Genomic DNA, 13832 nt, shown 5'->3' with positions numbered 1-13832 from the left:
GTGGCCACCATATATTTTAAGAAAGCCATTTGTTATTCCCCTTTATTGGTGTAAAATAGCTCCAAGATCTTTGATTTTGGATCCCAAATGGAAACTACTTCCAAAAGCAACAAGCTCAGCCCCTCTGAGATAACAGCAAGGTGCCCCCAGAGGCTTCTCAGACTGTGAACTCTAAATCACTGCTGACCTCTGCAGCTCTAGGCCATGCTACTGATGAGGGCACCTGATGTGGCCATCACAGATGTGGTGCTAAGCAGATTGGTCAGAACTGTGCTCCCATGTGTTTGCTCAGCAAAGGAGCACTCTCCCTCTGAGCATTGGGATCTAATCATTACAAAGAGGCTTTCTCAAGCATCTTAAGGGAAAGGATGCTCCCCACCCCTGCCCCCCTTTCCCAATTCAAGTAGAAGTGCAGCTCTCCACTGTTCTGTTACAAAAGGCAGCATGTCTCTCCCACACAAGTATTTTTCTCCCAGTTTCCACGGTAAATAGGTCTAAAATCACATGGTAAATTAGGGATCTAAATATTGATTTTTCAGGCAATTGCACTGGCTACACCAGCTGGATACTAGAAATTACTTAAATGATGCTGTTTGTCTAAAGAGGATAAAGCCTAAATCATCACCAGCATTTCCCTCCAAGTGTCCTGGTTTAAAAAAACAACAAATGCACTGAAAAACCCTCTGATAAATTTCTTGGGCTAAAAGGCCTTGAGGTAATGAAGCTAAAACCCTCCAGGGGAAGGTGAGCCCAAGGGTGGAAACAGAAATGAAGAGAATGGAAATGCCAGCCCAGACAGGTGGTTTGGGAGCTGCTGAGGCAGGGCATTGGTTGAGCAGGTGGGTGCACACCCTGAGCCCCCTGCCTGTGTGCCTGCCTGCTCCTCTGAGCCATACACACAGCGACTGCTGGCTCCCCACATTCCCCACCCAGCAGAGGCTCCTGGGCTGCTTCTCACACTTATTAGGCACAAATGGGCTTTTCACTGACACCAGTCATGTGTGCCTGCTCCCTGCACCTCATTCTTCTGCTCCTGCCAGGGCTCTGCACCCACTGCCAGCACCACGCTGTGCCCATTCCCCTGTGCAAAAGTGGGCACACCATGGGCACAGCACCAGCTGCTCTGCCACCTCCCCTACACCAGGGCAGGAGAAAGGCAGGGGGAGGTTCATTGTCAGAAACCTCTGCAGTACACTGGTCTGCTGGCACGGGATGTTTTCTCCAAATCTCCTTTGAAAAGCAGTGTTGAGGCTGCAACTTGGGGATGGTTAAGTGGCTGGGAGGAGGGTTTGTCTTCAGGTGGGGAAAGATGTGGGTCTGTTTAGCAGAATTGGTTTGTTTAGGGTGGGGAATAAGGATACATCCAGACAGGATCTGGGAAACTCAGGAGTGTGAAAGAGAGAGTGAGAGAGCTGGGGGAGAGTGTAAAACTGGTGATGTGTGGGTTGTAGGAAGCCAGGAGGCAATGGCTGGGCAAGGATAGAGGAGCTGGGACTGGGGACATGGCAAAGCAGCAGGTGGCAGCAGGCTCAGTGTGACAGGTGAAGGATAAGGGCTGGGAGTGTGGTGGCAGCAAGGGAGAACATACAGGTGTGCTGGGGAAGGCTGGTGCTGCTTCCAAGCCACTGGAGCCTCTCCTTGCTGCAGCCATGTGTGTCCCAGCTGCTTCCACTGGATCCTGACTGGTGGCAGTGAAGAGCCCACTCTTGCCCAGGACCCATCTGATGGATGCACTGCCTGGCCAAGGCCTGCAGCAGCCCCAGGGCTGGGGCTGTAACAGCCCTGCTGCTGCTGCTGCTGCTCCCTTCTGCTGTGGCCCAAATGCAAGCTTGTTTTCTCTCCATCAAGGTGAGCTGGAAAGATGGTGGTGGTCAGGGCTCTTCAGGAATGGAAATGGCTGAATTAGCTGGAACTAATTGAAAACACACAAAGAGCAGCAGGATTTACTGCCTGGTCATTTAATCCTACCACTTATGAGTGACCCACTTGAAGTCACCACATGTGACAGAATCACCAAGTGATGAGGACAGGATTAGAGCCCCAAATGAGATTATTCTCCTTGGTGGGGGTGTGAGCTGCTAGGAGCAGGGAAAAGATCTGTGTTGAGCACCTAGCAGGGGTAATAAACCAGATATCCAACATTCTGCTTGCCTAGTGAGCATCAAAAATAGACTCTCCAGAGAGAGAGAAAACACCCAAGTGAGCCAGCTGGGCAGACCCAGGGTGCCTGGGACACTGACAGCTCCTCAGCCTGTAAAATGAGCTGGCACAGGTTTGTGCCAGCATTAGCACAAGTGTGGCTTCAACACAGAACAGAGCAGGGGCAGGGAGCAGGAGGAGGGGGAAGGACAAACCTGCAGTTGGATAACTGAAACCATGGGGTATTTAAGATAAAAAAGGGAAAGGGACAGGGAATCAGAGGTAAGGAAGGTGTGGCTGTGCACAGCTTGCAGCATCTTAGCCTGCAGTAAATATACAAGCAGCAGCCTGTCACACACCAATTAAAATCAGAGGGGCAGATGCATTGTGCTGCACAAAAAAGGATAAAGGATAAACAGGATGGATTAAAAAATATGATGGACAAAAACAATGGATAAAAAAAAATATGATGGATGAAAAGAATTAAAAGATGGGCCTTGCCCAAAGATCTTATCATGAAAGACAAAAGACCATGATGGATCACAGCTCAGACAGAAAGGAGAGGACAGGGCTGGGCACAGCATGAGACATGTTCTCTCTCAGGTATAGGAGCCTTTAGATTTCAGCCAATTTACTGAAAACAGATCTGTACAGAGTCCCTTTTCACCTTTTCAACCCAGCAGCTCACTGTCTATTGCCACTATGTGAAGTTGATTTGCAAAGCCTAAAGGTCCATTTCTGCATACAAAAGCATCTTTTCCTCACCCAGTAATCCAAGTGAAACAGTAAATAATCCTCACATTCACTTGCTGGTAAAAGCCATGTTTTCCATGGAAGCTGCAGGAGCTCAGTGCTACTGAATAAATCATCATCTCTATAGGTTCCAATTGTAACACAATCCTTTAAAGGCTGAAACCAAATGAACTCACTTTCCCACCACACTCAACACTTATCACAGACTAGCTGGATATCCTTAAATCTTGGCGTTGGGAAAACCATGATAAGCCTTAGAAATAGTATTCTCTTTCCTCCTTCCCTGGAAGCTTCTCCCTAAGGACAGCACTGCAGTCTGGTCTGGCATCTGTCTGCTCAAAGTGTTTTCCAGATAATTAGTCATTTACACTCTTCTCAGGCAGGATAATCTGGCTCAGTTATACCTTCTCAAGTGAGCAAGGAAGGGCACTGACACTTAGTTGACAGCAGCTGAAAACCAGGGCAAGAGAAGCAGCTCCTGCTGTACCACTCCTCCCTGGGGAACAGCTCCCTCCCCATCGGCAGGGACAGCGACATGGAGACACATCCACACCCCCCAGCCACATCCTGGATGCCTGAGGAGCCCCAGCTCAGCACTCCTGCACTGCAGCACACCAGGCTGGAACTCTCACCAGGCTGGAATTCTCACCAGGCTGCTCTCCCTGCCAGAACAGTGGCACATTCCCTCTCAGAAGGACAAGGGACAGGAGCTGCTTTAACCATCCCTGGATATTACACTGGGAACAGACTGGGGTGTGCTCCCATGGACAGCACAGCTAATCTGTCTGGTTCCCAAGACCAGGAAGGGATGATCTTGCTTTCCTTTCCTCTGGCCATGCTCTCACAATGCAGTTCAATCCCTTTCCTTATGCTGGCTCAGCCACTTGAGATAAGTTTGTGGGCTCAAAAGAACAAACCCCTTTCTTTTTCTTTCAGGATTAACTTTCTGATAGATAAGAGATAACCTGAGGAGGTCCAAAATGCTGGAGCACCCTGGGAGCTGGAGCACTCCCCCATTTTGGAGAAGGAGAGCTGTCAGATTGGCTCACACTCTCTGTTGGAGCTGCACCCTTAGGCACACAGAAACAAGCAACTTGCTGGAGGCCACAAGCCAAAGTAGTGAAGGAAAACAGGGATTCTATTTTTTCCTCATACATTCAGAGTAATTTAAATGTCAGGGCTTAGGGAAATGCTTGAACAGTCATTGCTTTGTTGTAAAAATCAAACAATGTATTAAATAACAACCTCTCAATCTTATTAACAAATCCTTTTCCCCTCCCCAAAGTAGTGTGCAAGAAAGACTCTTCTGGCCCATTTACAGGTTGCAATATCTTAACAGTTTTCTCTCAAGTTGTGTTGGCAGATGTGCAGTACAATAATACCACAGGAGTGACAGAGTTGTTTTCTTCCATCACTGAAAGGGGAGTTTCATCAACCATGAAAAACAACAGCTTCCTTGTACCATGGAGACTCTTCCCTCTCTTCCCCATTGCCACTGGAGCCACATTTTAAGGCAGAGAGAGCCTTAAGAAAAGCAGCAGAAAAGTGGAACAGTGGGAAGTAAAACCGTGGTGCTGGCTCTCATTCCAGTGAACAGCTGATGCAGACACTGTTGCAGTCCTGATGGAGGAACAGGTTGGCACTGTGGGTTTGGATTACTGTTGAGCTTCTCATATTCAGGAGCTACCTAGAGAGGAGCCAGAATTCCTTTGGGATTCACACAGAGTTTCTCACTGTGTCCTAAAAACAGCTCTAGCACAGACAGTGTGCAGCACCTTGTAGGAAGGGGCTCAGAGCAAAGGCAGTGCTGCAAAATTGGCATTCCCAGAGCCTATTTATGTCCCCAGTGTGACTTCTTCAGGCTTACATGGCAGCAGCAAAAGTGTTAAGTGTCCTGAAGGCATCACAAAAATGTTATTTCATTGGGCATATGATACACAGCACTGTCCTGGCTCCACGTTTATCCCAGGTTTCAGTCCAAATTTGGTTTATCTCCTAGTCCCTGGGTTAGAAGAGTCTCCCTACTGAAGAAAAACAGCTCAGGAGAAGACAGACCTGGCAATATAGTCTGCACAATACTAGGCAGGGAAAAAGGAGACAATTTTTGGGTTTAGCATATCCTTGTGATCCCATGAGCATGGCACACCCTTTGGGCTCCCCCCTTCTGTAATACCTTGCTTTCAACAGGCTTTATAAGCTGTATGGTGTTTGGCCTCCCAAGGATGCATTTTGCATTTTTGCAGGAAGTAAGGCCAAGGACTACTAAAGTGATGTGCCTTAGGTCATAGGAAAAGCATCTGGCAGAGGAAAATAACTTCCTTCAAGTCCCATTCTCATGTTGTTCCTACTACCAGTACCCTCCTTGTCCATATGTTTCCAACTGTCCTTTTGGAACAGGCCTGGTAGCCAAGTCTCCAAACACACTGTGCACATTGACTCTAAGCCCATGGCCAGAGGGCAGGACCCCAAAATGCAGTTATCAAGTCCTTGCAGCTTTCATGCAGGAAAAGGAACAACAGATACAGCTATTTTCTGGGTTTGGCTCTGAGCCAGGAAGAGAATATAGGATACACCCCTTCAGATGAGACCCCTCATCCAACATCTACTCATCCTCCAAAAGCAGCTAATGGCACTTCCCATTCACTCTTACACAACATCCCAGCAGAGAATTACACACCAGTTATGTTATGTGTATGCCTTGCAGAAGAACTTTTACCCTTCATGAACTTCATCTTCTTTCCCGTCACTACACAAAATTATAGCTCACTACACAAAACACTGAGAGAACCCCACCATCCCTCCCCCCCTCACTGGGGCTGCTGCTGGCATAGGGGGCAGAGAAGATGTCAGTGAGTCCTGAGATGTCAATGTGAATCCTGAGCTGCAGCTTTACCTTGGAAGCTGCCATGACAGCTGCCGTGGCTGCAACGTTCAGCCCCCGCTTGCCAAAGTGCACCAGGGCGTCGTAGCTCCGGTCCTTCGCCTGGATGAGGCAGTCATCGATCTCCTGCCAGAGCAGAACACAAAACAAACAATTAAAAAAGCACAAGAAGGGAAAGAAGGACAAGTTCAGGCTTATGCTCCCAGTCTCAGACTCTTGGCAAAGTCAGGTCATGCTTTACAGAGGTAGATGTCCTCCATGTCCTCCACTGTGGCTGGAAAGAAGTTCACAGCCAACATTGGCAAAGGGGAAAAGTTTGCTGGGGGGGCAATAACTCTCATTGCAGGATTGGGGAACTCTTTATTCTACAAATGGAAGATTGGAACCCAAAGCTGTGATCCTGGAACAAGAGAAATCTGCCTGAGCAACATGAACTGACAGCCATTTGCAAATTGTGCAATCCAAAGACAAATGGGATTGCCTCATATATAAAAATACTCATATGATGACACTGGGCAGCTGAAGCTGCACTGCCCTGTGGCCAGGACAGGTGGCCTCAGAAATATCTGGGATATCTCTGCACATCACAGCAGTGCCCAGCTTCAGATGCCCATGGAATTGGTAGGCCCAGAGCTTCGGGCCTTTGATGCTGCTCAATTTACAGTGAAACAGCTGGGGAGGTTCCTGCCCTTATTGTCCCTCCCTCAGGACACTGGGGTCTGGATGATAATGATAGCAAGGACTCCTAGCTCTCAGCTGGTGGATGTTCTGGGTTAGTGGGGCCTGGAAGCTGTGAGGAGCTGCTGGCTGCTCTCCCTATTCCCCACAGGTAAGAGGTGGCAGCTCAAAATGCATGAGCCCTGCTTGGGGGAAGCACAAGCAAAGGGAAGCAGAGACAATGGGTTGATTCCCACTGTCCTTCTTGGACAGGACTGAGATCCAACTGCTCCTTCACTGCCTGTGGCTAAAGGGAGAGCTTCCATCTCCAAGTTGCCAGTGCAGGAATCAGTCACTCACTCAGCAGTTTTCATGTTGGTATGTGACAATAGCTGTTCTTGGGCCATTTATTCTCCTGAGCCAAATGGATCTGCCTGACACTGTCCCATCCACAGCCACAGGAATCTCCCAGGCAGGCAAATGATAGCCAAGTTGTAATGTCCCCCTCCCAAAATTAGCACCTTTAATTTGAGCAAGACATTTTTTAATCTAGGACCTCAACAGGCTACATGCCTTTTTTCACCACACTACACAGCCAGGCATGTGTTTGCTAAGCCTATTTTAGACTGCCTGGGCTGTTTGTCTCACTGCTGTACAATGCTTTAGGCAGAACAAAGTTGAGGAGTCCTGGCTGCCAGACCAAGTTTCTCTATTTGTTATATCCAGCCACAACAGAGCACTCCAGCTATAATCAGCCAGTACATGCAAAGCAGCTCAGGAAGTATTTTTATCCCCCTCCCTCCCACCTTCTCAACTGCACCAAAATGAGTTAATAAGTGTGAGTGCATTGAACAGATGCCAGTATTTAAAAACACAACAACCACAAAGAACAAAAACACCAACCAAGAAGAGGGAATCAAATAATAGAGGGAGAATCAGCAACTCCCAACCCTTCAATGGAAATGAATGATACAGGGACTGGAATAAACACACCACAGTTCTGTTCCACCCAGAGAGGACCCAGGCACCTGTGATTACCTTTTCTTTTGAAGACAGAGTTGGATGAACAAATTTCCTGTACAGGAGGCTGGAGCCTTTTGTGTATGGAGACAGCAGCCAAGCTACAAAAGCTATTTTGAGTTCATAGTAGAATGGAAACCTAGAAGAAAGAGAGGGTTATTGTCTGCTCCCAATTTATCCACTGCCCTTAATTAGAGATGCTCAGCACAGGTAGGGATTTGCCAGCCTAGCTCAAGGCAGCTTTTGCTTACCAAAAAATCTAAGGATTAAAGTGTATTGACTCAGTTTTGAGCACATCTCAACGACACATGTGGGTGAATCTTTACTTGGTTATCAGGACCATTATTTAATGGTCTGGAAGAGACTCTGACATGTGATAAGAGGAGCTTTCTATATGCAAAGATCACAGGTGCTGCCTTCACAGTATCCCCAGTCATTGAAAGCAAAGACCAAACCAGCAAACCAATATTTCATTGATATGTATTTATACACTTTCCATCTCCTTGCCTCTCAGCTTTTAAGCTAACACTTACATGACTAAAATTGAAATACAAGAACCTTTGTTGTCCAAGCAACATAAAGGTGCAGATCCACACTGACTTTCAGGTAGGGCTGCAAAATATGGAGGACGTTAACAACAGAACATGCTTTAGCTGTAACAAGCAGCCAGGCACATCCTGAGATTAAATTATCCAGACCCTTTTCTGGAGGACAGAGGCCAGAGCTCAAGACCCAGCAGCATCTTCATGTGGGCAGGCAAATTGCTGCCAGCAGTGTGAGGAACAATTGTTGCTCTTTGCAAGCAAGAGCAGTGCAGAGACCTGTGATGGCTGTGGACCAGCCCAGCTGGACCCAGACAGGCCCCTGCTGTGCCACACAGTGCTGTCACTGAGCCAGCTGGGCCAGCCAGCACCCAGGTCTGACACCATGGGCCTCTGCAATGCTCTGCTCTGAGCATGGATGTGCCAGGCTGATTTCCCACCTCACTAAGGATCTCTACAGCACACTTGATTTCACAGGCTGGATGAGCCCTCTGCCATTTCTCTTGGCAGACTCACAGAATTCATCCTCCAAAAAAACCACAAAGCTCCAGATGAGCACAGGAGAGGTAGATCTGCATGCAAATTAGATGGGCATTAATGTCTTTTATCTCCTTTTCAATAGATCTGACATGTTGCCAAGTTCTCCTGATTTCCTTCATCTGGAGGACTCACCCAAGGCAGGCAGTGCTGTGCAGGAATAGGCTGTAAGGGCCATGCACTGCAGTCACATTTCACCCTAAATCTATTGATCTCACTGGTTTCTGGTAGAAAGGCCTTACTATAAAGGGCAACCAAGCAACAAGCACTTGCAAACCTGAGCATCCAAAAAACACTGAAACTGATAAATAGGCATTTACGTACTCTCATCCTGACAGAGGTCACCAGGCATCCTTCCACAGGCACCAGAGAGCCACATCAGTGTTGACTGTCACTGTCCTCCATCAAACCAGAAACCCAGCCTAGCCAAGAATGTGCCAGGCAAAACATCCCAGGAACAACCACCCACACAGCAACCTACAAAGTCTCGTGCTGCAGGGCTGTTTGCACCTGATCCACAGTCTGTGTATTTACTGTAGGATACAGCCAGGCAAGTCTAAAACTCAGCCTGTAGCTAAATCAACTGTTATTTATGTGATGACCTCTGCAGCATCCAACTGGGCAGTCAGCTGTGCCTCTCTGACAGGCAGGGCTGAGACTCCAGTAATGATTTTCCCACTAATGAGATACCACTGAGCCTTTCCACTTCTTTCTTTTCTCTGTGACAGCAGCACCAAGAAAGGAAGAATGTCTCCTGCAGACAAAAATCCTCCATGCATTTGAAGCTGCTGAACCCCTGTACAGGAGTCAGTGCACCTTTTGTGTGCCATTTTTTCCCCTTGTAAACATTTCCATTTTCTTTTCATCTCATGCCAAAGAGCCTCTCCCCTGGTGCTTACCAGCAAAGAAAGATATCCGTGAACGTCTCTGCTGTGGTGAAGAGCGCGAATATGATCCAGTACATCATCCACTTGACCTGGTAAACAAAAACAGCCTCAAACTATCTCTTACAGGCACAAGTGCACAGAATAACTCTCACAGGAAAAGAAATTCTTACCCCCTCACCCTCCCCACTGTGTGTTTAGCAATTACTGTGGACTTGAAGGTGCCAGTTTGCCCCACTTCAGCACATAACACGTGTCAGATTTACACAGCCCTTGGGAAGGTGACTGTGGCCTTTAGGATTGGGCTCAGGAAAAGAAGAGCACACCCTGACTCTGTCCTTACAGAAACTCCACTGGCCAGTAGAGCATGACAGCCCTATCACAGGACATTAAAAATCTCACTTGGCTCAGTTAATAGCAAATGTTAATACAAGGTTGTTGGCCAAACTCCAGTTAAGACAAAATGTAATTACTTACATAATACCTACAGCCAGCAAAAGGTAAAGAGGTAACTGCCCATCCCATAATTGAGAGCTCAGGAGCACAATCAACTCACCACAAGTTACTGACTCAGTGGGCAGCCCTGGAGTGGCTGTGCCTGCTCCACCCATACCCAGTGCAGTGAGAAGGGCAAGGGCAACAGTTTGAATCCCTTGCCTTGGGCTTCGGGGGGGAATGTTTTACCTCACACTGGTAGTGAGAGCATGTGCTGTGCTGTCTTTGTTCAACTGGAGAAACTCCCCTGTCAGGGATGATGGTTTCCTTTGGGCTGACAGCAAGAGAGTCTTTAGGGATGGTGACTTGGTTAGATAAACTGTAGCACCTCAAGTAATTCAGGAATTTGGAAATTTTTGTCACTGAGCACTAAATGGCACCTAAAAGCACAGCTCAGCTATTCTGAAGTATGTAGTATTGGTTCTTCTTAGGATGGAAAAAGATGGTGAGACAAAGGTTGTTAATTTAACTGACAACAGTTGTTTAATTAGGTGTACTTGAAAATGGAGATCCCTAAGCAGCTTTGCTGGAATGTTAAAAAGCTTAAGGAAGTAAAACCCATGAAAATCCATGAAAATCCATGAATTAGAGAATTATGTTAGCTAAGGCTGGTGCAATTGCAACAGGTAAGGAAAGGCTGGAGGGAAGACAGCACAAGAGGGATACCTACACCAGGTGCTGCTCTGGGGAATGGAAGATGAAGGTGTCAATAAATTTGGATCTCACCAGCTTGGAAATTATATCCCCATGTTCTCCCTGATACAGTGGGACAGTACTGATAGTCTCCATCTCCCTGCAGGTACTGGAATTATTCCCTGAGCACCTGTCACTACATAACTGCTCTCCTGGGATTTATATTTATGTGCATATTTATATCTATACGTAGTGTGACAACAATAATGGCACTGCCAAATGCCTGAGAGCATCATCTTCCTAGAGCAGCTTCTGCCAGATTTGTTATGTAACTGTGACTCCTCAGAGCCTCATTGCCAACACGGCTCTCTCACTTAGACATTACTGCCAGCAAAACTTTTAAACACAAACCAAGACCTGGTGTGGATGGGCTTGGATCAGCCTAAAACATTCATCAAAATTACTATTACCAAGCAGAAAAAAAATTATTTTAGAGTGATATAAGTTTTGATTCATAAGAGACGGTTCCTCCTGTGTCAGTGTAAATTATTACTTCATTTATAATTTTTTTTAAATCACGCCTTAATGGATACATTGCCACAACTGCTATATTAAACTGAAATCAATTGTAAGGGCAGACCAGGTCAGATCAGCTGTTCTCACATTTGCGTCACAAGCACAAGTGTCTGATGTGAGTTCCTCTTTTCCACTTCAATTTCCAACAGGAACTGGACCCTTCAACAAAATACCTTCCAATAAGAGACTATGGAAATATTAAGTATCAGTGGCAGACACTGCTTGGAGATGCTTGTGAACATCTTCAGCATTTTCAGGCAAAGAGGCCCTGAGAAACTCAAGGGCTGCAGAGACATTTTACCTTAAGTATCTGCTGTGTTCTGTAACACTTATGTTTCTCAAAATACCCAAAATCATTTTCTGAAGGAGGAAAGTTATAAACAAAACTCTTAGCAGCCACAGTGAGTCCCAGATTGAGTTTGCACTAAAGATTTTATGGGATAGACATGTATGCTGTTTTCCAGATGAGAAAATGGGCTTGTTATCCCTGGGATCTTGAGAGGATTGAAGAGTCAAGATCTGGAGGCTGAGCTGGGTTCAATGAAGTTAAAAGAGCTCAGGTTGTGAAGGGCACTACAAATCCCACAGGACCCCAACAGCATCCAAGTGCTTTTGATTCTCCCTCATTTCACTTTCCCTGGTGGCCCCATATGCCTTTAGAAACCAGGGCCCAGGAAAGATTTTTCAGCAAAAAGCAAAAAGAGAGCACAGCCAGCTGCCAGACCTGCCTGTAAATAGGTCGCTCTGCAAGGAAGGATGTTTCTGTCTGAGGATTCAGTCATATGCACTTCTAGTTGCCTCCTCTTATCCTTGTTTTGAATGAGCAGTTAAAGCTTCAAGGCTTTTTGAAAAGGCTTTGATTTATGCTGCTCTTCAGAAACAAAGAAGAGCACACAAAGCTCTGGATGCCAAATGCCTTTTAAGTGACTGTGTATCTCACCACCAGAGGAGCAGCATGCATTTGTCAAGGAGCACATCAGCTCTGCACTGGGGCCAGGAGCACAAACCCAAGGCTCATTGGTGCCCAGCAAACAACCAGTCCACCTTCAGGCCAATCTGCCCCTTTATGAGCTTTCCCAGAATACAGACAACACTTTTCCAATGTGGTGAGGAGCAATCTTAGAAAACAACCCCCCAGCACAGCCACAAACCTCATTACTCACATATTCTTTGATGTCCTTTGATTTCACGGCTTTGTAAGAATAATATGCGGGGTAAAGTGTGCCAAATATAAGCCTGGAAAAAACAAACAAACAATAAACGGATTAAATTGATTTCCTGTCACAGGGAAAGATTTTTTTTCTTCCCCCTGTGTTTTAAATGTGGTTTTTGCACTGGTAAAATGTGTAAGGATTTGATTTAAGCTTGAGTGCACTAAGTACAGCACAGGAGTGATTTTGCATCACTGAATTCAGAGCAGCTATTTCCAGTGACTTGAATGAAGAGCAGAGATTCAGGCTGGTTTTCCTTTTGCAATGGTTTCCAAACCTGTACCGTATGAGTTACACACACAAAAAAAATAACCAAACCAAACAAAAAAGGCCACCACCACACTTTCAAAAGGAAATTAAAAGTCTGATCTTGAAACAATCTACTGCAACACCAGGAATATGGGAGTATTGCTTTCAGAGAGAGAATTATTTGTCTAAAATCCCTTCCACCTCTGTTCAGTACTCTGAAAAGCTGGCAGATGATAAAGCAGGATTCAGGTTCTACTGGTGCAAGGGTTTGGGTGCCTTATCCTACATTAAACCTGGTACATGGAAGAACCTTGCACCGTTCAGTAAAGTCAATTTGGGCTCATGAAAGGAGAAGGAATCTGCCCACCAAGATATGACAACATGATGAGGCCTAAAAGTCCTAGCTCTGCTGCTCTTTCAGACAGCTTCCTTTCATTTTCAAGCCTGAAAGGGATGCTGTCAGCTTCAAGATTTCATGTAAGAAAGAAACAAGGATCTGTAAGTTAAAAATAGCACTACTGAGAAAAACACGTGGAGAATTTTTTATCCTGGGTTCTCTCTGCATCACTGCCTACATGCTTATTCACTTGGATTATTCTGGACGTAAGCATAGGCTTGTCAAAACCACTTTGCCCTGCCCAGGTTTCAGTCAGTTTTATTCAAAGCAGGAGGATGATGCTGCAAAGTCTAAATTTAATAGATTGCAGGGTAATGTTTATTGGCTTGCAACTACCCATCCTTCCGCTGAAGCTTTTGCTTTTAATTCACACAACTGTTTCCTCTGCTCCTGGGAATGAAAATGATCAATGTTTCAATCCCTAATTGTGGAGCCACATGGACCCAGAGCCATCTTTTTCCACCCTGCCAGCAGTGACTGTGTGCTGAGGGATTCATAATTACAGTCAAGTCCATTACGTGCATAAGGCATTAAAAATTAACACTCTGGGATATGGTGCACCATCATCCTTCCCGGAGCTCAGGAAGGTATTTATGAAAGAATGGGGTGAGCCAGCACACATCTTGATTTCCAAAGCAGTGACCAAAGGCAATTTGCCTGCTATTCATCATGCTCACTGTAGCATGGCTTAGCAGAACCTGAAGCACAATGCAGACTTCAGAAAAGCAGCTACTGAGCGAGGAGATTCAACATTTTACAGAGGCTTCCCACTGGTTTCAAAAAGCTTTGCTGGTAGCAGTCAGCTCCAAACCTATTTCACTCAGAGAGGCTTGTGCTATCTGCAAGGATCAGATACAA

At 46.2% G+C, this 13832-nt stretch overlaps 1 protein-coding gene across 2 annotated transcripts in view; it reads right to left on the bottom strand.

Annotated features, from left to right (window-relative positions):
* The window catches only part of REEP1 (receptor accessory protein 1), a 68818-nt gene that overhangs the window by 28167 nt on the left and 26819 nt on the right, over window positions 1-13832 (bottom strand). For both annotated transcript variants that reach the window (XM_071447476.1, XM_071447475.1), the window contains exons 2-5: window positions 12281-12353; window positions 9429-9505; window positions 7469-7589; window positions 5786-5899 (exon numbers count right to left, since the gene is read on the bottom strand). In XM_071447476.1, the coding sequence (XP_071303577.1) occupies window positions 5786-5899; window positions 7469-7589; window positions 9429-9505; window positions 12281-12353 (385 nt within the window). The remainder of the gene's footprint in view (window positions 1-5785; window positions 5900-7468; window positions 7590-9428; window positions 9506-12280; window positions 12354-13832) is intronic.

Source organism: Agelaius tricolor, unplaced genomic scaffold (genome assembly GCF_023055355.1).
Source record: "Agelaius tricolor isolate 1412-34295 unplaced genomic scaffold, bAgeTri1.0.p SCAF_24, whole genome shotgun sequence".
Lineage (NCBI taxonomy): Eukaryota > Metazoa > Chordata > Aves > Passeriformes > Icteridae > Agelaius > Agelaius tricolor.
This window is presented reverse-complemented; position numbering and strand designations above follow the sequence as displayed.